Source organism: Eurypyga helias, unplaced genomic scaffold (assembly GCF_000690775.1).
Source record: "Eurypyga helias isolate BGI_N326 unplaced genomic scaffold, ASM69077v1 scaffold5059, whole genome shotgun sequence".
Taxonomy (NCBI): domain Eukaryota; kingdom Metazoa; phylum Chordata; class Aves; order Eurypygiformes; family Eurypygidae; genus Eurypyga; species Eurypyga helias.
In genome coordinates this window covers 94,715-120,028 of record NW_010272592.1, presented here as the reverse complement: position 1 = coordinate 120,028, position 25,314 = coordinate 94,715, and the positions used below count along the sequence as shown (strand labels likewise).

The window sequence follows — 25,314 nt, the reverse complement described above, 5'->3', positions numbered from 1 at the left end:
TTACATTTACTACTAAATTCAAAACTAGATTGTCGGGAGGATAGAATTTCTAAAAATCAGTGCTAACTAGTTTGAGCTAGACTGTCAGCATTAACAGTATTTTTTGAGTTGCATAAACAGAGGTTTTGCATATAACTGTTTTTAAACTAACATCCACATAAATCTTTGAAATCAGTAAACTCAAGGAAAATGTACTAAGGCTACAAACATTTAAGCAATACATTGAAGTTGGTTAATGACAACTTATTTTTAAATCACTAATTACCAGTCAAAATAGGGAATTGTGCAGTGTGTGTTTAGCGGAGGTACTTTAGCAGCACGTAAGAGAACAAATGGTGTGTAGGTTTTCAAATCTGCCTGCCATCCCCATAAATAAGAAAATACAGTATTGTTGTTTTAAAATATTTTTTTTTCTTTTGTAACTTGTGCTTTAAGAAGAGTTTCACTATTACAGGTTATCATAAGCATAGATGCCTCTGAAAATACACACAAAAAATGTTTTGTTATGACTGACTGTAAACTCTGATCTTTTTCATGTAAGTTCCTCCTGTAAGTAGTATGGTATGTAAGACTGCATCTCTGAAATAGACAGAGCCTGTCTTACTGTTGGATAAGGAAAGTATGTTAATACAATTTCTGCAGAAAAATACCATAATTATTATTCTGATAATGCCAATACCTAGAAAGACTTGAGTGTCCTTCAACTGGTACAAGGAAGTATGAGAGTGATACTCGTCATTCATATGTTAAGATTACTTTTACGCCTAAGTGCTTCCCCTTGTGTTTCTTGTAGGAAACGGAGATGAAGGTACACATGCACACAAAATTTTGCATCATTTGTTTGCTGACATTTATCTTTCATCAGTGCAATCATTGCCATGAAGATGGACATGACCATGGTCCTAAAGAGGAGCATACACACTACCATAATGACTATCAGATCTCAAATGCATCCTACTTCCAGAATGGAGGAACAGAATCTGTGCCGAGTAAATTTTCAACATTGGAAGCTGAAAATGAACAAAAATACTACATTGAAAAGATTTTTGATCGTTACGGTGAAAATGGAAGATTGTCTTTTTTTGGCCTAGAAAAACTGTTAATAAGCCTTGGTTTAGGACAGGTGAAAGTAGTGATGATAAATCATGATGATATTGGCCATGATCATGTTTCTCACTTATATGCTTTAGAAGTACAGGAAGGAAAGCATTTTCACGCTCACAACCATCCTCATAGCCACTCACATTCAGAAAACCAAACCACGGTTGGTATGGCTGCAAAGAGAAATCATAAATGTGACTCTGAGAGAGACGCAGCAGCGCCGTCTGTAAAAGATGATGGCAAACACATTCATGACCAGAGTCGCCATCACCATCACCACCACCCTCGTCTACATCATCACGGCCATAACGGGACACATCATTCTCATAATGATTCTGTTAGTCACAGTGAACACGGAGAACAGAACCATGAACCTTCAACAGAGACAAACACAACTCAGGATCAGCCAGAAAGAAAACAACGGAAACAGAAGAAGAAGCAAAAGAAGATCAGTGAAACTTCAGGAGATGCCCCAAATCGTGATCCAGGTGATCAGTATGAGCACAATCGTGTTCATAAACATGATCATGTACATGATGCATCTCACTTGCACGTACACCATCACGAACACAGTAGTGAACGTTCTGCTAGTCACGGACATCAAGATTCCAGTTTGAGTAACGAGGATGGACACCACCATGCCAGCAAGCAAGAGACCCCTCAGAAGCAGATTAGTGTAAGAAAACATGCTGTTTTCTCAACACGTAGTCATAAGGATCATAATGAAGATGAACGGGAGCGTGAAGAGGTGAGTAGGAAATGGAGAACCAGTAAGTTCACTTTCACTGCTGTTACAGCATAATGGAAGGTGCATACCCACAAATAACACAGAAGCACATTTGTGTAATACAGGTGTCAGAGGGAAAATGCTGAAGGTCACTGCCAAAGTTTTGAGTTTACTTTATGGGGTTTCATTTGTCTGCCTTTATCTTGCCTATTTGCCTGTACGAAGGAGATCCTTAGAGCTTTCTGAGATACCTTGCTGACAAGTGAGGTGGTTTTCCCTTCTCAGTATTCATGAATGTTTCCCTCACACACACCTTTTTTGGACTTCTTTCTGAATCTAAGGTCATTAACACTTTTGGAAACCACACGGAGAGTCTTCACTGAAGGAACTGCCTTCATCTTTTCAATATGCTTCTAATTTCTTTGTCCAAAGAGACTGAAGCAGCAGAGATGTAGCTTCGGTAGCGCTGTGCCCACTGTAAGCTCTTCCATTTCTCCCTTCAGCACCCATTACTTATGCCAGGACCATACACTTTCCCTTCCTCCTTACAATTAACTACAGAAGCAGGACAGTTTGATATCATGGTTTTAAACTAGTAGTCAGGATAGGAAAAGATTGAGTCAGTGATGAGTTGGAGGTTTTAAACTGAGTTAAGAAGTGAAACTTCAGGCACAGGATGTTGGTAGGTAAAGGGAAGTGTTAGAAAACCTGTTTTGGATTTATGTTCTTCTACTCCTTTCCTGTTCTTTCCTCAATGCTTGTACTTTGTAATGGTAAAGAACATGGAAACTCGTTTTCATTGACACTTAGCAAAGTTTATGTAGGTGTTTGGAGACTGAGTTTGTAATGCAGATACTTTTTCTTTCCCCTCTTAAACCACTTAGATCAGCTTAGACATGTTCTAGCACTGGTGGAATGTTGTGGGCCATAGTTTCTGCTTTCTGTTTGTGTTCTCAAATCATATGCAAAGTTTTCACTAACTGTAGTTTTAATGAAATAGTTGCTTTCATATTTAATTTGTTTGTACAATTTGCTTGCAGTGCTTAAACGTTACGCAGCTGCTGCGGTACTATGGCCTGGAAGCCAGCTCTCCAATATCTCCTGAATTGTTCGTGTACATGTGTCCTGCTTTGCTGTACCAGATTGAGAGAAGGCTTTGTATTGTACATTATGATGAGCTTGAAGATCTCATGAAGAGTAAAAATGCATCAATTGAGAATAAAGATAAAACCGGTGCATCAGGTAGGTGTGAGGCGTCTAACGCCTTCAAAATTATTTTGCATTGTAAACGTTAACTTCAGAGTTTGAAATGTCGTACAAGTAACCGTTGACTTTACAGTAAAGGAATGGTTGAAATGTAACATACTTGCAGAAGAAGAAATTTGAGGCAGCACACTCCTTTAAGTCAGGAGACAGCCTCCTGATTGGCGGTACAATAGTTTCTCCTTGATAACCGTGGCTCACGGCAGCATACCTTTCTTTCTTGTCCCTTTTGATCCTTTTTCATTATTTTCACTTTTTATTTTATGTTTGCTTATTTTTCTTTTTTTCTTTTTTATATTCTATCATTGAGGCCTAACGTCCTGTCATTGGGCCTATGGCCCAGGCATTTTGGCCTGGATTCTTCCCACATGTCTTTAGATGCTGGACTCTTGCCGTACCAACATAGGCAAGGTACAGAACCATTGGAGATAGAAGGACCTCTAGGGATGAGCAAGCCCACCCACAGTTTGGATTATTTCCTTCATTTAAAACATGCTATGTTTTTTTCTCTTAGTGTGGCTGAGGTGGTCCATATGTTTATCTCAAAGTTGGAAAGTTGTAGTGTTTGAAAGAATTTGGCACAAATTTTCTTAATATATTTGACTTGGATCTATTTATTCAGGAAGGGAGAACAGCCCCTTCATCACAGTTCATTTATGGAAAGTTATGGTTTCAGGTGTTACCATTTTTATATTGTAGCAGTGATGCAAATGTACTGTAGAGTTGACATCCAGAATTTTTTGTAAATTCATGAAATATAAAGATGCAAGAGCATTTAAATTGCCATTTTTGATAACTTCCCTTTTCTGACTTCCAGTGTTGATTCCTTTACACCACTACTCTCTTAGGCATATGAGAAGTATTCAATCAAAATCCGCTGTTGGCAGTTTGAATTTTGTGTGTGTGTGCCTTGAGTAAAAAACAGTAGACTTTTTTTTTTCTTCTTACCATAACTCTAAGCCAAAAATATTTTTTAAAGCAGTTCCTTTAGGAACAGCATCCGTTGTTGTGATTTTGTACAACGTTGTGATCTTGGGTACAATGTTCATGCTTTGAAAAGAAAAGTACTGGTAATTGTGAATGTCAGGCTGGAGCGGGGCTCTGAGCAACCTGCTCTAGTGGAAGGTGTCCCTGCTCACTGCAGCGGGGTTGGACTACATGGCCTTTAAAGGTCCCTTCCAACCCAAGCCATTCTATGATTATTAGCATAATTAGAAATAAAGCTTGAAGAACCTACATTCTCATAGATCTTGTTAACTGTTGGAAAGAATGCGTTGCTGGTAATTTTTTTTAAAAATCCTGGAATTGTTAAAGTAATTGTTATACGTAAATCTCCTATAGCGACGCAGCAACTATCTTGTTAAAGATTGCTGTAAATTGTTTTGTGGGGTCGTCTTGTAGTAAACACTGACCCCTGCCTTATTTCCAAGAGGATTTGTAGAGCAGCTCTAAGCATTTTCTGCCAATTAAAATGTTGAAACCATGTATAAAACCATCATATTGCACATGCTTTGAACCAGTTTAATTAGAAAGTTTCTACAGATGAGTGCTCCTTTTTTAAAGAATGCATTTTCTTTCTCTGTAATGAGTAAGGGAGTTGATGAATAACTCAGCTTGAAGACCTTTAACATTTTAAGAGACTTAATTTGCAAAATTAGTGAAGCTTACTGTGAACATTTAACATGTTTTATGGCATCTAATACCTTGAGTATAAATAGCACATTTGCTGCTTAATTGTAAAAAATTGGTTTTTAACTTAGCTATTTGGCTCTGAAAGCAAACAGTAGCCTCTAAAACAGGCCAATGTGGTTAGATAATGATAAATCTTTCTTCATAACCATTCCCTTACGCTGTTGTATTAACTACAGTGAGACTTCAGATAATGTCATAACAATTTTCCCTCCTTAAGTAAGGAATTGATAAATTCTGACAAAATAACTGATCTTAACTGGTACATGGGCATTGTCAGAGGCATAGGACAAATCTCAGTCATAAAGTAACTTAACCTGCAGGTAGTAGGGTTCCACTAAAATGAAAATGTGTGCTTACCCAAGCTGGTGTAAACAATTTTAGATGGAATTATTTGCCAAAGTTAAGAGGATGCAGGCATTTTAAGCACCAGCTTTCTGTGTTTTTCTGTAGTTTTAATTAAAGCTTTCAATAAAGACTTAACAGACCAGCACTGCTTCTGTTCATTGATAGTAACCTGTAAAAGTTTCCAGATAGTGCAGTTTTATAAAGCAAAGTAATTGAATTAACTGATGGCCAGAAGCTTATGAAGCCACGTTGGGTTTTCTTCCTGTAATATACAGATAGTTCTGTAACATCTCTTAATAGAGGAGTTTGAAGGGTTTGTACATACAGCTGAGCTTTCACGGTGTACCTGTTGGAAGAGGCGGCATTGTTATCACTGAGGGCTCCTAAACAGCCTAATAGGAAAGGTCACCCTGCTATGAATCAAGCTGATAGAGTTGATACAAGTAAAGAGTGAGCAATTTTTTTAAAGATGGAGATCAGTTAGAGCTGTTGATTAAAAGTATTTCAGATCAGACATATCTTGTAAATCTGCCAGTGTTCCCTGGGGCTTACCATTCCCTGAACCCAGTGGAGCCTTGCTGCCAACTCGCTTTCTTGCTAAAGCTGGCAGATAGCTAGCCGTTCCAGCCTTCCCCGGAGTCTACCTCACTACCCTCTTTGTCTGTTTTACTTCACACATAGCTCTCCAAACCTGGTGCAAGCAGCTGTCTCTTGTTTGCTACCCACTGTTTGTACAGAGGTCTCTTACTGAAGAAATTGTTCGGTCACCTCCCTCTTGTTCTTTTCCACAGAAATATTTATGGCAGTGCATAGTAACTTCACCTCATTGACCCAGCTCTATACAGTATTCCTAGGAGTGTTATACACCCAGATCTTTTACAGCTTAAGAGCTCTTGCAGTGTTCATAATACTGCATATTAGTGCCACTTCCATAAGATTTTAGTGTTTGGAACACTCCCGTTGAATGACGTCCTTCAATAAAATTTTGTGTTGGAATTTTGTAGTAAGTCTTTAGTATTCCTTTTTATATGAGGAGCCTTTGTACATATATGTGACTGTGGACTTGTGCAGCTTTTTTATACATTTTTTTTATCTTTGGCTTGATAGCAACCTTTTGCTGATAATTTTGGTTCTATACCATTTTTTAAGCATTTAAACAGAGACAGAAGCTGACAGCCAACACCTGAGACATGCACAGATTCCGTATTCTAATCCACATGTGCCTCATCTTAATCATGGTGCCATGTTTAGATCCTCTGTCATTCATAAGAGTATGTAAGTCCTTCAGAGATGCATTTGCCAAATCTATGCTATGAGATATGAAACTTCAGCCAGTTTGCATAATCTCCTTTCCATTTTTCTCCATGTAAGGCTGTTGGTCATCTAACTTGGCACTTAACATCATAATGTGCGTGTCCAGATTGGAGGTCCAGTATCCTGCCAAATGGCTGTGCAGTTTTCACTTAGGCTACTTGTGCGTGCATGATTCAGTATTGAATTACAACTCCGCGTGTGCTGTTCCTTTCAGCAGAGACTGTTAGCCCAGGAGGTGTGATGGCAGGGCTCTGGGGATGAATCGCGGCTGCGTAGTGGCAGTATTTTGGTCAGCAGGGTCCTGCATCCACTCTAGACTTTTGTATCCCCATTTCCCAAACTCTGTTTTTTAGCTCCTCATCGGACAGCAGTCTTTGCCTTTCCACTCTCTGTTTTCCACTCGGTGTCAGTATGCATTTCAGCATACACTGCGTGCTTTCTGAAGCTTTTTCCAAGCACTTTCTCATGGTGGATGTGTTCTTGTACCCTTTACATTTGAATTTAATTGCTTCCTTTTCTGCCCTGTTGTGGAATTGCAGCTACAGACTTTCATAAATAACATATAAAACAGCGTGTTGTAAGTTTTAGTGTTGAACCAGGCCCGGCCTGTAGCAGCCACCATTCTAGTGCAAAGTCTTGTCAGAACTGATCTGTAGCAGTTTTGGTACAGGTAGAATACTTAGGACATGTGACTGCTAAATTACAAAATTCATTGAGCAGTGACAACATAGTGGATCGTCCTTTCTTCTCTTCTCCCCCCTCCCTGCCATTCCCCAGGATGTTTTCCTCTACTTGATCAAAAATGAGTGGAAATCCATAGATCGTGCACTGGAAAGTCTGGAAATGCTAATGGTTTGAAATCAGGCGTTGTTAACTTTCATTACAGCTGGCAAACTGTGTCGACAGTTTTGATTAAGAATGAAGCTAGGGAAAATAAAACTGGAAAAACCTGAAACATTTAGGTGAAACTCAGATAAATGAAGTTTAGATTGAGGAAATCGTGTTCATGAAAGATCTCAGCCCAGTTAATGTTTGTAAAACAGGAGCACTGACTATTCCTGTCTTTGGGACTGTGAACATTTTGAACTGTATTGTTGGAATCAAACAGTTTTTACTTACTGTTCGCTGAAGTTCCTGTGGTGCGAAGAAACAAGAGAAGTGATGAAGAAGCAGAGAGAGAGGGGGGAAAAAAACCCCAACAGTTGTTAATTCTTAACCTTACTGATTACTTAAAAAAAAAAGTAGAAGAAAAAAATATTTTATTAGGGTGAGATGCTGACTGCAAGAGCCATGTTTCTTTGCTTATAATATCTGTTTCTTGTTAAATTCCTCCTTTTCCATGTCATATTGGAATTTGCACGTCTTCCCTAATTAACAGGATTATGTTGAGTATATGATATGCCATTACCACTTTTTCTTCTAATGACAACGGTAGAGGTTCTTAGAAAAAAAAAAAATAGTCCTTTTTGTTGGTAGCAAGTTGCTTCAGTTCCTCAAGCTCTTGTTACAGCATTTGATTTTAATGTTTCTCTGTCAAAGGTTGAGTCTTACTTCTCATAAATAAAAATGCATGTTTCAAAGCACCAGGTGAAATGAACAGTGCCTAACTAACAAAGGAGGAGAAATATGGATTCCGGTTAAATTTTGCATCAGAACTGTGTTAAAACCAATGCTAGATATGAATTAGTGCTTGAGGAGCCCATGTGAGTTAAGTAGCAGAGATGGTTTTGTTTCAACGTGAAAGCTTTCACTTTGTGTGTTCCGTTACGGGCTGCAGAGCTAAGCCTGGAACTTAGAGTCAGGAGGAATTGCTGGGCTCTTCTCTGCTGATTGTCTCCAATGTTTTTCACTGCATTGTGCTGCAAACCACCCTGTTTATTTTTAGCTTCAGTACTGTCTGCGTATTTTTCAGAACCTTTTGAATGAACAGTCACACAGCTTAGGTTAAAGTCACCTTCTTAAGAAAAGTCATTGATCAGCCTTGAGAGTTTCACAGGCATTGTTCTGATAACCTTTCTGTGTTCGTTTCTCCCCACAGCCTGGTTTTGTGGTATCATCTCTATCACCGTCATTAGCCTGCTTTCCTTGCTAGGTGTGATCTTGGTTCCCATCATTAACCAATGGTGCTTCAAATTTCTTCTAACTTTCTTGGTAGCTCTGGCTGTAGGAACAATGAGTGGAGATGCACTGCTCCATCTGTTGCCACATGTGAGTATTGCTTCCTGACCTTTTGTCCTTAATTCTTACTCTATAGAGTTTCCAAAGAATTGACAGATATCAACAAATGAATTTTCGCTGATGCAGATGTAGACTGACCTGACTCTGAGGGACATCCTGAAACAAAAAGGAATTCTGTGTTTCTTAAAAAATAAATTGAAAAATTAAAAAAGGCAAAGAGAGTAGTTGTGTATTCATAGTTCAACTTCTGTCACAGGATTTTAAAACACCCAAGGAGACCAACAACCGTATTTTATAGTTAGCAGTATGACTGTCATCTACCGATGCTTGTGAATCAGTGCCATCCAAGAGTATTTCAGGGAGATTAACCTTCCTGGTTACGAGCTTATGGGGAGAAAGTAACCTCTAACTTTTACTGAATCAGGAAGCTGTCCAAGTCCTGGGAAGGTGAGCAGCTTGTAATTTGTGATGGCATACTGTGACTCTTAGAAGGGGAATGTTTTCTAAAATTTCGTTACTTGAGTTATTTTAGCAAAAAGGCTAATGTTAACATGTTTTCATGGTGTGCATTTTAATACAAATGTTTGGTCATGTGTTTTGTTTTTCAAAAGCTTGTATTTCAGGTCAGAGTTAAGGCTGAAATTGACTGTAGTAGCTAAAAAAAAAAAACCATCTTGAGGTTTGGTTGCTAACGGGAATGTAAGAATGGTAATTCCTTGTGACATTTCTGAGTGTTAGTCTCGTTATCTTTAGCTTCGTGACAGAAAAATATGAAGCTAGATTACACCCCCTCACCCCCCCAAAAAAAATTCTCAGAGGAAGATTTTTTTAATTGATCAGGGTAATGAAAGTAATGACTAGTCTAATGAAAAAAATTTATGGTAAAATGTGTTCGTATAAAAAAAGCCACAAACAAAAAGCCCCAAACAACCACCCACAACCCAACTTCTAAAGTCTTTTTGTGCTGCATTTCTGGCAAGGTTACGATTTTGTCACTTGAGCTCGGAGCCATTTAAGTCTCCAGACTGCACCAGGTCATGCTGTGCTGTGATTTTCTCTCCTGTTAGTCACATGGAGGCCACAACCACAGTCACCACCATGGCCAAGGTCATGTTCATGAACACAAGCGGTCCCATCGACATGCCCACGGACATGGAGTACGGACTGAAGGCTTTCTGGAAGAAAATGATCCAGTGCTGAAAGGCCTTGTGGCACTTGGAGGCATTTACGTTCTGTTCATCATTGAGCACTGTATAAGGATGTACAAGCATTACAACAAACAAAAGGTACGCGCTAAAACTGCACGCTGCTTTAACGTGTTAGCTTATCTGCCGAGCGTTGAGGAATCGTCTGTGGGACGATTCGTTACTCTGTGAACGAGTGCTGCTGATCTGCATTGTGCTTGGTTTTGTGTGAAGAAAGCCTTTTCTAAAAGATGCTGCTTTTCTTGAGAGGTATTTGGGAAGGCAAAGTAGAACTCTGGTGGGGGTGGTTGCAGCTTTCTGGCCAGGTCTGTTTGGAGGTGAAACAAAGTAAGAGAGATTGCAGCCCGTCCTCTAAAGCGCCGTGATCTCTTGCAGAAATGGGATGGGCAGCATGGGAGGACAAACTGGTACTAGAGCCTGGCCGTTGTCAGGCAGGTACGAGGAATGTGACTGTATAGTGTTAGCTAACGATGCCCGTGTAACAGAGGTAGATGTCTTTTCCACATGAGAAGATAAGAAAGTTGGCAGACCTCCTGCTTTCTGTAAATTGCCACTCAAATTTTAACTGTTTTCCCTGAAAAAGATTGGCTTTTTTGGGCTGGGAGCATGGTGGTGGTGGTATATACCATATGAAGGTGGTACACTGCGCAGTACCTCAGGGGGATTGTGGTGGTGGGTAGGGGTTCAAGCCAACAATGAGACATATTCTTTCAACAGTCATTAGAAATACACTTTTAAGGTTTTTCTCCATTGTTCAATTTGAGGAGAAAATTGTTTTGGTGAAACTGTAACTGCTTCTCCCAGAATGAGTACAGAAGAATTGGAAGTTGTCTGTTTTGCACCAGACTTGCTGAGTTGGCTGGACAAACGGCAAAAGATTTTTTTGTGTTGGAGGAGGCGTTTCTTAGATCTTCTGATAAAGAGAGAACTGTCACCCTGACCACATCTTCTCTGGTGCTAATGAAATAATGAAATTCCCCTGGCTGCTTTGGCAAACCTGAGGTCCCTGTGATGTGGGCTGCAGACAGGGAGATGGCAAGCTTTTCTCTGAAGGGACACACAAGGATCTTCTAGGGGTATAAAACTTAAAGCTGAACAAAACAGAGGCACTGTTGTTGCTGCATGCTCGCTTTCTTGAACGAAATAGGCAAGTACAGTAACTCTACATGCCCGGGTTTCTGGGCTGCTAGAGCAACCCTTGTCCCAATGCACTCCGTTACTGAACTACTGTCTGTGTGGGGGGGGTAGGTAGCTAGGAATCTGTCCACTGAGATAAATACTGTTGCTGAGCTCACAAAGGTTCTGTAGTCACATACTTCCGTTAGGCATCCTGAGGGAGAGTCACTCCGTCTATTTGGGAGAGATTTTTTTGACATTTTAGTTTCTTTCATTTCCATCGATGCCCTTTTACAAACCAGATGTTCCCTGTTCCAGAGTAAGCAGAAATGGTGCAAGAAGAAACAGACTGAAGAATCGCCAATTGGAAGGAAACTCTCCGATCACAAGTTAAATAACAGGCCTGATGCTGACTGGCTTCAGCTCAAACCCCTTGCAGGTAGGCCTTTTTATTTCAGGATTTTCTGATTACGGGATTCTAAGTAATGGCGTGTAACCTGTGGCATGTAGCATGTAACCTCTTGTACAGTTTTGCTGCTATTATGCAAATAATTTTTAATAAGGCTTAATAGGCTTTCCCTATTAAATCTTCTTTTATTTTGTTTTCCTTAGATCTGAGCGCACTCCAAACATTTCCTAATATGCCATACAGATGGTTCTCAGCCTTCTAAAGCAGTCAGGTTTTGGGTGGCTGTGGTTCCTGGGGGATTTTTTCAGTTTGTTTGTTTTGGGGGTGTGTTTTTTGGTTAAGCTGTGCCTGACTAGCTCAGCCCTGGCAAAAATTATATGAAGAACGAACACACACAACCTGAAAGGGGCTATCTGTTACACTTTGAAGATTCCATCCTCTACCAATTATAGTTTTGCTAAGAAGACTAAACAAAATTAATTTCTAGTCATAAATACAACTAGGTATCCTGATATTCCTCAGGTGTCCACAGTAACTTTCCCATACTGTTCCCTCCTGACAGGCTGAATGCTCCTGCAGTATGCACCCCAAAAGAATGCCGTATCACCCTTCTTGCGGGGGTGAGGGAAGGTGCTTCATAAACCTCCCTTTCTGTTGCCTGCGTGGCTGCTGAATTCGTTTGTCAATGAGGAGTCCACAGGCCACATTTAGGCACATGCAATTTTGTTCATTTAAATGGTTTGTAGAAGAGAGAGAGTTAGGACCATAGCCTTCTCCATGTGATCCACGTATAATGGGATTTGGGACAAGGTCACAGAACAGAGAGAGATACTCAGCTGTGAGGAAGGTGGTACATGCATTTGAAATGTCTTTTTTTTTTTTTTAATGGGCAATCAGAGGAATTTGGATTCTGATAACACGTACTGGTTTGTAACACTTCCTCAGAGAGTGCCCTCTTCTGATCAGTGCGTTGTTCGTACCACGGGCACTGGAAGCCCACGCTGAATTTGAGTTGTGAACTGCAGCGCCACTACCACTGACCTGACAGTCATTCCATTTCTTTTTAAACAGCCTCAAATGATGTTTAAGTGCCTGTTTATCTAGAACTCTGTCGGCTGCTTAGGTGCCCTCTGCATGGTTTTTAATTCCACTTAGTGTTTCCTTATTTTTGACTGAAATATTTTGGGTGAATTATTGTGAGCAAGTAACTTCATTGTCCAGAACTTTTTTTCTCACAACTGGATTTGTTTCCTGGAGCACAGATTTCCAGTTTTATTTCTTTATTAATGCTTCAGAAATAGTAGCAGACTTAAAGTCCATGCACATATGCCCTCTGCATTGTCCTCACTTTGTATTTCTTGGTGAAAATGGCTTTGGTCGCTGGCAGGGTAATGAGCTACGTGGAAGGAGCTCACTGTGTGACCCAACTGGCCTCTTAGAAGGTCTGTTCTGTCGGGGCAGATCTGGGTATGCCTCAGCGAAGGCTAAGGTGTCACCTGTATGTAGGGTGTGCACAGAGAGTGGCCAGTGAAGGTTTCTGGAGCCGTTCTGATTCCATCGACCGCACAGAAGACATTACTGTTGTCATGCTGGCAACTTCCCTTTTCCAGTGCTGAAACATAAACTTTGTCAGTAGCAAAATGACAGATACAGGCCTAGGACAGGCTAAAACTGGTGTTGTGCACTACAGATACGGTGCTGTTACCTTGTCGTGGAGACTTCCCTATGCTGTACATGCAAATTAGTGAAAAAATGGGGCAGAGAGAAATAGGGTTTGGGGGCTGAAAGTTGACAACAAAGTTACTAGTTGGTGTGTGTTACGACACTGCTTTCACAAAGCCATTACATTCTTAGCTGAGCGATGCAGCAGTCGCTGGTGATACTGAAGTAAGAACTAACGCAGTGTCTCTCCCAACTGGCATCAATGTAGGAGCAGACGACTCTGTTTTATCCGAAGACCGGCTCAATGAAACAGAACTCACTGATCTAGATGGCCAGCTGGAATCCCCTCCCAAAAACTTCTTGTCTGTAGAAGAGGAGAACAATATGCACCATACTCACAATGACGTCTCACGTGGCACTCAAGAGCATGATCTTCACGATGCAGAGTATGACAGCCATGGCGAAGATAAAATGATAGCTAGAAAACACAGTCACCACTGGCATCACAAACATTCCCATCATTCCCATGGCCACTGTCATTCTGGAAAAGACCTGAAAGATACTGGGATAGCTAATATTGCTTGGATGGTAATTATGGGAGATGGCATTCACAACTTTAGTGATGGCTTAGCAATCGGTAAGCAAAAGCACGGAGTATTTCTCAACAGTTTCTTCTTACCTTTAATAGCTTTGGTTGTTTTACTTACCCGTGATCACAGGTAAGGCTTCCAGCCACCGCCTGTGGTTACCGGCACTGCTTAATCCCCTCAGGGCAGAAATGGAAAGGCCAGCAATTCTAAGTCTGCCCTTTGTTAATATTCTGTGACTGTTTCCACCAAGATTACTGTGTTGGTGGTAGCGACAGCAGCAACCTCTGCCAAGTAAAGATGGGTGCAGACAGCTCTCCACCTGAATTACGGAGTACGTGTGATGCACATTTGTCTGGGTTTTATTTGCCTTTGAATAATAACTAAGTTATTTTCAGTATTATTTATAATAATAATACTATTTCTATTATTAATCTTTAGAATTATACAGTACTTGTAAATATTAAATGTACTATGAGTCAGATTACCAAAATAATTTAACAGGTACTACTTAGAAAAATTTAATTTTTGTTTGAGCAAAGTATTGGTTGCCTTATGGTTAGTGTAGATGTAGTTCTAGCCCAATGTAGAAGAAATTGAAGTACCAAACAGATTTAAATAGATTTATTAAATCAACTTTGATTCACATAAACCTCTAAATGAGATTTGAACTGTAAAGCACTTTAAATTGAATAGATGTCATGCAAGTCCAAACGACAGTGGGAGTCCTGAAGTGCATACTTTTGACCTTCTGCTAAGGTATGAGCACACAGGCTTCTGAACTCCCAGCAGAAAGTACATACCCGTTTTGAGGGATGGAGGATAAGCTACTTGCTAGGGTCTGGAGTTAACACTGGAATCTACTACAGTTTCTCTGCTTTCTCCAGACAATATCTAAAGAAACTAAATTCCATAAAAATGAACTTGTGGCTTCGTTTTCATGTCAAACAGGTAAGGCATTTAGACAATGGCTTCCAAGGCCCAAAAGGAGCGCTGCGCCATCTGTTGAGAACTTCACTGTACTGAAACCTTTTAAACATAGTCCTGTGTCAGCCCAAACAGCTGATTCTTTGGTAAAATGCAGACTTTAGAAAAGCATGGTCATCGTTTTAATATATCAAGGTCGGAGGAATCCAGAGGAAAGTTAAATTTCTTCAGTCTGTGTCTTTCTCTTTCCACTTTGCCTGGCTGCTCACTGCAGGCTGCTCCTGTGCCTTTCTCTGCCACAGTACTGAAATTCCACTTGTCTCATCTCAGAATTATTTAAGGTATTAATCAACATCAAGTTGATTGAATTAAATAAATTAGCTTACACAAGAGTTACTTAAAGAGGTTTATGCCAGTGTTTTTCTCCTTACTATTTTCCAAGTCTGGCTTACTAATGTTTCTAATATATGCTCCGGGAAGTAGGTTATGGATTAAGTGTTAGTTTGGGTTTCCAACCTGGAAAGGAAAGCTGGACCGTTGCTCATATGCATTCTTAACTGTTCTGATGTACTTGAGGGTTCCTAAAAATGTAAAAGTGGTGCTGTTTCCTCTCCCAGGATTTGTCTCTCAGATAAACTGAGTAATAAAGGATGCAGCGGTAATGCACATCCAACTATTCCGGTATTTGCAGTTTTTATACAGACAGGACACAGACATAATGAAAAAATACTAGAGCATGTGTTCTCTCTGGAAAGTGTGTTGGTTAAATTTTCTGACTTGAAAATAGTAATTTTTTTTTTTCCTCCCCCCACCAGGAGCAGCTTTTAGTGCTGGACTGACAGGAGGAATTAGTACATCTATAGCGGTATTTTGCCACGAGCTTCCCCACGAATTAGGTAACTAATTATATAAACTCGGTGTGTTCAGTCTCTTCGTCTGTACAAAATATGTATCTAAAAGCTGTTGTGGTACTCGTCCTGATAAGCACAGTGCAGTGCAGATGCTGCAGGGGTGACCAGAACTTGAGACTGATGGAGCAGTAGTACTTCAGAGTGCATAATGGGAACATGAATACCTGCCAAAATAATCCCGTACCTTCTTACACCGGTTCTGTGAGGCTTTTTGAACAGGTTTAAAAGATGTTCTTAGGAGCATGCGATTCACACTTTGGTGTTAGAGCGCTGCATTTTATGGAGAGAGTTTCATGCTGCTCTGTGCGGCACTGTCTTACGCAAAGTTAAGTTACGGAAGTGAACATAAGTAAGTAAAATTCTGTGGAGATTTTCAACAGGTGCTTTGTGCCAACTGCTGCTGAGTGCAGTAGGTGTGGATGGCTGGTCAGGGTAAAGCCTGTAGTGATGTTGCCAGTGCCTCTGATTCTTCCCCCCAGCTGAAGCGTTTCTTCTTGCGTTTAGCGCATTGTGAGGAAACCTGTTGTGAGCCATAAGGCACATGGCAGGAAATTGTAGTGCACCCTGAGATGTACAAAAGAGCAGCTAGAGTGGGGAGGAGTAACATGGAATTGTGCTAGGTTAAGCTGCCTGTGTGCTTACAGCTTGCCATGCTGCATGAGCTGCAAGCTCCGAATGGTCGGAAGTGTGGTAAAACAACTGCTTTGAAAGCATGTTATATAGGCAGATAGGAAGTGTAGGGTAAGTAGTGGGGACAGGTGGGAAATAACAGAGCAGCTGTTCGCGGTTTGACAACGGTGCTATACAGGTGTTAGTTCAGCAGAGCTGCTGCAGTATATGAAGGATTGCAGTATGTATTGCTGTGCTTGTAACTTGCTAGGTTACCATGATTAACCTTGTATAAGAGTTGAGCAGGTCACTGTACAGACTTTTAGGTTTGATTCTAGGCTTTAATTCTAGACTGAGCAGTTAATTTCTAGCATATCTGACATGAGAATATTATATTCATTACCCTCATGACTGCACATCATCTTTCACTCTTCATATTTACAAGAGTTCAGTTTGAAGGAAGTAAAACTGTCAGAGCTGCTTACAAGATGAAAATGTAGCTCTTCACAGAACATCTACATCTATCAGCAATTTTAGCAGAGCTGTCCTGAATTCAAAATAAACCAGGTTAACCTGGCATGTCTTAAACCAGCAAACTGATTGGGCATGGCTGTGGAGTCATTCTTTCTGATTGTGACTCTTCCTAGTGCTGTGTTTCTCAAATTCACGGTCACCCTCTGCGGGGACTAATGCCTCGTTATCCTCTTCAGTTTGCAGAATGAGGTGTATATAGCTAAGACGAATTTTCACAGGTACTGATCAAAACTAAGCCTCTGTTCTTATGTGCCACGAAGAACTCCTGTGAGAGAAAGAGAAGACTGTACGCACAGGTGTATTCACTGTGGGAGGACCACATCTAGGCTCCTCCACTTACCTTGACCCACTGATGGCTATTACCTTTGCGACAGTCAGCACGACGAACAGCCACCTTTAAATAAAGGGTTGGCTGCACATAAATACAGTTCTTGTACGAGTTGTCTTATTCTGGGGCCCAGTCTTGTTCTGAGCCTCTGTAGCAGCACTTTGGCTGTAGCAATGCCTTGGACTGGTGAGGCAGTAAACACAGGCTGATCTACCTCCTTACTCTCCCGAGAAGCGCTGACACTCAACCCCGCTGTTCTGTCTCCGTTTTAGGTGACTTTGCTGTGCTGCTGAAAGCAGGTATGACGGTAAAGCAAGCTATTGTGTACAACCTCCTGTCTGCCATGATGGCTTACGTCGGGATGCTGATAGGCACAGCGGTGGGACAGTACGCTAACAACATCACCCTGTGGATCTTCGCAGTCACGGCAGGCATGTTCCTCTATGTGGCACTGGTTGACATGGTAAGATTACCATTCTGTGTCGGTTTTGCATCCCATGCATAAAAACTTGGACTTGTTCTGTCGCAGTTGCCATTTCTTTTTGTTATAACATGCAAAATATCTGTAGACAGTAGGTGGCTGTTTCTTTAACTTGATCAAATGCTGCAGATACTGGAGAGATGTAGTGAAGTTCTGTAGCTGCTTGCCTGTTGGGGTTTCTGCTGCTGTAGTCTGCCAGGGATTCCTGTTCACATACAAAAGCTGCAGAAGGGGCTGGGAAGGACCCTCACACTTCCCACCAACAAAAATAACAACCCCCCACTAATAAAAATAAGATGATTCTCTAGTTTTGTGGATGGGCCATTAGAAGCTGAAGTTCAATCCAGTATTTAAAATTGTTCTTCACTGAACTTTAATCTTCATATATTTGATTCTGGAAAGCTTAGTCTGCATCCTTAGCATGTGCAGCTGGTAATACATAGCACTTGTCAAAAACTGTCTGGTGAAGAATGCTGCTGCTTCAAAGATATAGCTCTAGGTACAATGTATTTAGTGTGTGTACACCACAGATCCAGATTCTTGTGCACATGGTATCAGTCCATATTCAATCCTGATTTCTTTACTAAGCGGCTTCAAAGCTGCATTTAAATAAGGGAATTTTCTCACTTCTTGTCTTTTCCAAGCCTAGTGATCATGAGTTTTCATTTTGGGGGTTAATGCTCTTTCTGTTTAATACATAGAGAAAAAGATGTGTCACTCCCTGGATTTTAAGGAAAGATCTCTTACTGGATTAGTTATGAACCAATTAGACTAGGAACTCCAACCTAGTTAAAGCTTTAATTCACAAGGGTTCAGACAGCTTTTTGTGGAGTGTCTCAACTTCCATTGCTTCACTCACAAACTTCTCTTTCCTTGTGCAGACATCTAAAGCAGAGGCAGGCTTCCTCACCACTGCTATTTTTCTCCTCAGATAGACTAAGTAGCCAGTTACCTGTTGTCGGTAGATTGCTACCTGGATCACCTGCTGTGGCTACATACTGCATATAGAAAAATACTTACATACTGGAGTTCTGGCTTTGAGTGATGTTCCAGTACAGGTTTTGTTTGACCTTGTAGCATCTCCATAGAGGGTTGGGTTTACTGGAATGAGGACCAGCCTGTTTCAGGTTTCAGTTGTGGGTGAAATAGAGTATTTTACTGTTCTGAAATATTTTAAACCATGCATTTTCTTCAGCTTTCCAAATTTCTTCAGGTATTTTGTTCCATATTTGGTAGCTCTTTGTTAGCCTATGCTGCTAGTTCTGCTCTCCTGCACACATTTGTGCTGACTATCCTGGTTTTGAACCACATTTTTGAGCAGCTTCCTCAGAAGTTAACTGGTGCGGGGACGAAAGGTGTGATGTTTGACTCGCTGGCTGTCAAAGCAGGCAGGCGTCTGGCAGCTACTTTAAGCCGCAGAGACAGACTTCAGGTTTCAGCAGTTCTCACTGAAGCAGCATCACATCTTCGTCAGAGCACTGTGAGGCTGTCAGATGTTTGCTCTGGTGTGGGCTGATTGTATTATTTCCCTCGTGCTAACTCGAGCAGCTGACTTAATGAAGATCCCTCTGCTCTTGGCTGCTGTGGCCAGTAGCGGGCAGTTCCTAGCCGTGGCTGCGGAGTCTGGTTTCTCAGCCTCACCAGTGTCACGGAAGCATTACTGAACACCACTGAAAGCACGTGAAGGCTTTTGCTGCATTTCCTGGTGTCAGCAGCAGCTGTCTTGGCCATTCTACCCTGTAGCGACTTTAGCTCTGCAGTTGGTACTGAGTTCAGCACTACGGCTACGTTGGTGCTTAAGAAACTTCGGGGGGGCTTCCAGCTTGCCTCAAGACAGCACCCTCCATGTCTGAGAATTTTCTCTTAAACTCAGCTTTGGTTCTGAAGATCCCATGTCAGTCCCATTACTAGTCATCAGATGGGGGCCAAGGCAGGACACGGTGGCAGAGGCTGCTCCTGTGACCTTCATCCTATTCCATCCTGCTTACCATTAGGTCTTGCGTGACCAGGACTCCTGGAAGCCAGGCGTTGGCTGTCACACCACAGGATATTTCCTTTCGTTATGGAGAACTCTGATTTGCTAATAGACTCTAGCAATGAAGTCATTCTAATCTATGATAAGGTAGATACTCCTTTTCAGGGCTTGCTAAACAGTGTCTGTGTAGCTGAGAGTGATCCTTCCTGCAACTTTAGATGTTCTACAGTAGCCTGCAATTACTGAAATATCACTTGTTCAGAAGTCCTGTGGCTGATACTTATTCCCTGTCCTTATTATGGCTAAAGACATCACAAATAAAGGGAAGCAGTATTTTCATTCTTTTATTCCTCATCCTTTTCCTCAGTTGTCATAGTAGCAACCAAATAGTCAAAGCACAATAGTCTGACTAAACAAGAGCAGGAAAGGTTCTGCAAGACACTTGAAACTGCATCAGACTTTTGTCTTGACGTTTTCATAATCTGCCTCCCTCTCAAAGGCCTTATTTTCTTGTTACCTGACTGAGTAAGAACAGATTTTACTCCCTCCCTAACTTGACAGAGGTTCACATAGGTACAGCTTTCTATCCATTCCTTACACCAGCCCATTGAGAATCGACCTTTTGGAATTTCTGCATCCAATTATCCCCAAGTTTGTCTAATTACATGTTTTCTAATGGTAAGGATATTCTACTCCAGTTGAATATTTCTATCTTAAAGGGGTCTTCTCCTTGCTCTTCAGTTCCACAGCTGTCACTCTCTGTAGCTGAAACTTCTACCCATCATACTCTCAGGTTTCCTGTCATGACCAGAAACCTTAGAAGTTATGGAGACAGAGGACTGTGTTTTCACAGGTTTTGAAAGAGATGCTAGAATATTCTTTGATTATTCTTAATAGCATCTTCCTTTAGATTTGGAACAGCAATACTATGTCTCTGTAGAAGCTGATTACAAAATTTGAGTTAGGTACAGGTCTTCCACTGAAAAGAAGGTGAGAATTGGCAGCAGCAGTTCTAGCACAAATCTCAGATTAAGTTTTGTATTACTTGGTGAATACAACTCTGATTTATTAAAAAGGAAATCATTCTGCAGCAAATCTTGCCTGCCCACAGGAGAGCTATCTAGCAGTCTTCAGCAGTGGAAAGTCTGTGATTACTTCATTTATTCTTAATGACTTAAGAGTACTTTGTACTTCGGTGTCGTGCTTGCTGTTAGGCTGCCTCGTCTGTTGTACTGGTGATAAACATTTTTCAAACCAGTGTGTGTTTTTATATTTAAATACTCAGTGGGTCAAAATAATTGTCAGCTTTGTGTATCCTTTTGAAATACAGTAATATAAGACCGGATGGGTAATATGTTTAGATTTTTAGCAGATTCGATGCTCTGATAATTTGTGTGGTATTCGGGTACTTGAAGTAACCCAAACTATTCTAGCCCACCTAATGAAAAGCAGGAGACTTGTGCTGTGTACTACCTGAAGTCTCCTTTTTGTTCTGTATTATGTTTTTCTGTACTAGAAGTGTTTTGAAGGAATTTCATTTACCTCATGCTTTCTTGAATTAACGTCTTCGTAAAACATGTTATTTCTCTTCTGTACGGGTGGTTGTGTAAGAATTTCCCTTGAATTACTCGTAGCTATTACTCCCATATTTAAAAGGGAAATGTATGTGTAAGCATCTTAACATGACAACTGAATGGCTAAGTTAATCAGCAAAGTCATCATAAAGGGTATATTTATAGCAATGTAACTACTGTAGCAATAGCCAAAGCTTTTTGTCATGTTTATTTGAGTGTGACTTAATCTTAATTGAGTAAAAGAACTCGAAAGAGCAGAACTCAAAGAAAGCTGGGCTGGTCCTTATCTTGAGGAAATGAAGAGGTCACGCAGAGGTGTGATCCAGTAAAAGCTTTATAAAAAGGAAGTCCAAAGGAAAGGCATTTTTAGTTCGTTTTGTTACTACCTGATGGGATCACGATTTTATCATAAGTAATGGTTAGGGAGAATTTTAGCTGTGTCTTAATGTATCATTTTTATAACTGAATCCTGGAGTGTTTTTTCTTGTCAGAATCATCTTGTAAACTTGTCTCCACGTAACTGGAATAGACATGAAATAACTTTCTAAATTGTTTTTCCTTTCAGCTTCCAGAAATGCTTCATGGAGATGGAGATAATGAAGAGCACGGTTATTGTCCTGTGGGGCAGTTCATTCTTCAGAATCTAGGCCTGCTCCTTGGCTTTGCCATCATGCTGGTGATTGCCCTCTATGAAGATAAAATTGTGCTTGACATCCAGTTTTGACCTAACTCTGGTAATCACTGGTTACAACAATGTTACTGTACGGCTTTGAGTCTGCACTGTTTCACTGTATGCACATTGCTTAGAGGACAAGCAGTGGCTTGCACTACTTACACAAGTACAGGATGGTCATTTCTCTCTAGATTAACTTCTGCTTTTTTTTCTAATTCAAATGAGATGATTTGACAAACCCAGTGTGTTGTCTTAACTCATGTGATGGACAGGTAGGATATACTAAGAGAAATGAATGCCAAGTTCAGTGTACTCTGCAGGAGGCGCTGCTGGCCGAGGAAAGAAAACCTACAGGGAATGATCTGATCTGCTCGTTTGGGAAAATGCCATTTCATTAGTACATTTGAACAGAACCCAGAAATGTTACAGCTGAAATTCACACCTCTGCAAGGAACCCGTGTAAACTTCCAGTGCCACCTAAGTCTTACGTAGCACGTATATGTATCTCTATATATGTACAGATATATAGATATGCAGTATATATATGTGCGTGTGTGTATATATATTCATTCTGTGCTGATTCTTCTGCATAGTGGTGACTTGGAGTATAAAATGTTACAACAGCACGTGACTGGAAAGCACTGTGCTGGTTTAAATTCTCAAAAAGGAACCCAAACCCTAAACACTGTTTAAATTCTTGAGAGCATGCGTTAAGCTGCACTCCGTTGTTGCAAAGATCATGTGTAAGAAGGCAGGCTGTTGCGATACACGCTGCAGAGTGCCGTTGAGGATCAGTTTGACGATGTTTTTCCTAAGATTTATTTGATGTTTGTTCTTTGATATTAGTAGGAAAATGCAAAATGCAGTAGAATTAGCGTTAGCTTGGGGAAGTCCCTGATGTTGGAGTTATTGAGCTATTTCTGGTTCTTTTTTACAGATGCTAAACATGCAGTGTGTGCCACTTGCAGCATAAACTACTGAAGAATTGTGGCTGTGAACTTGTGCAAACTCTTTTAACAGAGAATCCATATGGGAATTTCTCCATTGTTTTAACAATATTTTTGGACTGTTTTCTCCTCTTCATGTTAAAATAATCCAAAGTGCAAGATGGTAGTTACTGAACCTGGGCACAAAGGTTAAATTATGCTCTGTGTATGCAGTACTGGTTGGTTATTTACAACGCTGTGTAATACCAGATCAAAACCTGTTTCTACAATGCCTTGATACCAGACGTTGTAGCACCAGCCGTTTCTGGCAGGAGAGTAGGTAAGATTTCTACTTCCAGCATAAAGGAGTTCATTTCTATGATATTTTTTTACAGTTTTGGTATCTAAATTACATTATTGAAAAGCAGATGTGATAGATCCGTGGTATGTGTAATCTGGAAGGATAGACTGAAAATTTGGGCCTTAACTTGCTGGGATCAGCTGTCCTAGATTGATTTGTGCTGATATGCTTCTATTGCCAGACATGAGTTAGTTCTTCTTGTACCCATCTCCTTAAAAAATTGTGAGTTTGTGAGGAGTGCAAGTTGGTTCTGTAGTACCAGTGCTAAGCATGGTAGTAGCCTTTTTTAAAATATACGGTTTGTCTTCTTTTATGTGTATGCCAGGTAAAGCTATTTTGACTGTGGGCTGTAAGTTTTGTTTCGGTCTGCTTGGTGCCAGTGTAGCTGCTAAAAACACTGATACTAATGCCTTTAATGAGAGCCAGTTGGTATCTACATTCCATTTCAAGTTAACGTGTTTCCTGTGGCCCTTTACTTTTTGAAGCTTCATTGGTCAATTCAGTTTTTACTGAGAGCAGCTCAAGTATTTTAAGGATATCGGTTGGTTCTTGCCAGTATTTCTTCTAGCGCAGTATCGAGAAGCAGTATTAAGGGTCCGTTTCAGAGGAGGGCGCAGCTTCTTCAGTGAAGAAGCTGACAGCCCAGCGTTCGGGCATGCAGCCACCTGATGCCCTGAGCTCTGGTTTTTTTTTTGCTTCTTTAAACGCGTTTACTGTTGGACCCTGACTAGCAAACACACTGTTGTTAGCTTCAGATTACTGAATTTCTGCAGTGTAATGATCCTGGGTAGCATTTTTTCAGAGTGCCCATGTTGTTAGGTCACTGAATACCATTTTCAGAGAGTCTTAACTCACTGGATACCTTCTGAAGATCTAGGTTTAAACAACTGATGTTTCTTATGTGTTAAACTGACCCTTAATTTTCCTTTTCTGTTTAATTCTGTCAAGTGTAAGAGGGTCATTTATGTGCTTGAACTGATGTTTTGTCAAATCATTTTTTAAAGTTTCTTTTAATTCTTTTCAAATGAAGATTTCTATATTTCAGGTAGTATATTTACTTTTCTATTAGTTGGAATATGGTTATAGCTTAATACACTGCCTTTATAGGAAAATAGTTAACTTCCTTCCAAGACCATCTTCAGACAAGGGAAAAAACATGGTCCTTGAAGGTTGGTACTGTATTTTTCATTAAATATGGGTTGTTTCTTTTTACTCTCAAGTATTTATTGCAAGTTCTGAAGAGCAGTGTAACAGCTGTGACTTCTTCTCTGTTTCCACCAGTATTGAATTCCAAATGATTCTTAATGTATGCTTTTGAGTCATGTTACAGACAATCTGAATTCCACTACATTTCTACTGGGCTTCAACATTCCATTCTGCCTGACTCCAGAGTCTCATTTAACTCGTATTTGTTGGAGGGCATAAATGTTACTTGTATATTACAATGCTGTCACTGTGTGACATCCCATATGAATTTTGATGTAGATCACATTGCACTCAATCAGCTGTGATTAGGCTTAGAAAATACTGTAGTTGCTAGATGCAGTGTGATTATTTTTTTAGTTTTTTTTCTTTCCCCTCCCATTAACAATTGCGTCTATGGTTTAAAATGTGATTATGGTCCTATAAGATAACTTGCTGAGCTATCAAGTCTTTTTGTTACAACTAAATCATTTTTTAAAATTTTATAAAGCTGGAAATGATCAAATGCTGTTTTGTTCATTGTCAACAGTGTTGTGTTCATTTTATGTATTATCCTTATAAATAAGGAGCCTTCAGAAAATAAAATTATTCAAGGAGCAGATATTTTTGGTTGCCTGTATAAGGTTTTATTGTGCATCTTTATGTTTTAGTATTGTTTCACATCTCATGAAAGGCACAAATGCAACATGGTAAACACACTCACTTTGATTCCTCTTTGTGCATGGCGTTTCAGGACTGATGTGTATCCCTTGTGCGTGATGTGGAAACTGCACCTACCTCCCGGGTTACGAGTTAAGCTGACACAGTAACGCCACGCCCCGTCTGATCCAGTGTTCTTGGGGTTTGTCTGAAGGGAGAGTCATTGCGATGACAAAGTTGGTGGAGTGGCCTGTAGTGGACAGGATCCCTCTTCTCTCGCTGGTCTTGTACACTGGGGCCAGGTAACTTGGTCGCTGCGGAATGTCTGCTCTCTTACACGGCTTTAGCCATATCTGCAGTAAAGAGTTAAACAATCCTTCTCATCTCAGTTAAAAAAAGTAGGGAAGCATTTTGACAGTGTTAGGTTTTTGTTTGGTTTGCTTTTTAACAGATAGCCCTGAAAACCTGTTTCTTCTTATTTCCTCTTTCATAGCGGATTCCTTCCTCTTTCAAAACATGCAACACCAAACTTCCTGACACTGTCATTATTAGCAGAGGATTCCCAGCTCCTCTC

At 40.5% G+C, this 25,314-nt stretch overlaps 2 protein-coding genes across 2 annotated transcripts in view; one reads left to right on the top strand and one right to left on the bottom strand.

Moving 5' to 3' along the window:
* The first annotated feature begins 802 nt into the window (after positions 1 to 802).
* On the top strand, positions 803 to 21,662 carry SLC39A10 (solute carrier family 39 (zinc transporter), member 10). The gene is made up of 9 exons (XM_010159165.1): positions 803 to 1,849; positions 2,869 to 3,070; positions 8,481 to 8,650; positions 9,688 to 9,906; positions 11,260 to 11,380; positions 13,281 to 13,649; positions 15,342 to 15,422; positions 17,181 to 17,371; positions 21,504 to 21,662. Exons 1-9 carry the CDS (start codon positions 803 to 805, stop codon positions 21,660 to 21,662), a joined length of 2,559 nt encoding a protein of 852 aa, XP_010157467.1.
* A 3,224-nt stretch (positions 21,663 to 24,886) lies between these two features.
* Positions 24,887 to 25,314, bottom strand: part of DNAH7 (dynein, axonemal, heavy chain 7) — a gene marked incomplete at its 5' end in the record, with an annotated part of 92,321 nt that continues 91,893 nt past the window's right edge. The window contains one exon of the mRNA XM_010159166.1: positions 24,887 to 25,093. Coding sequence (XP_010157468.1) covers positions 24,887 to 25,093 — 207 coding nt within the window. The remainder of the gene's footprint in view (positions 25,094 to 25,314) is intronic.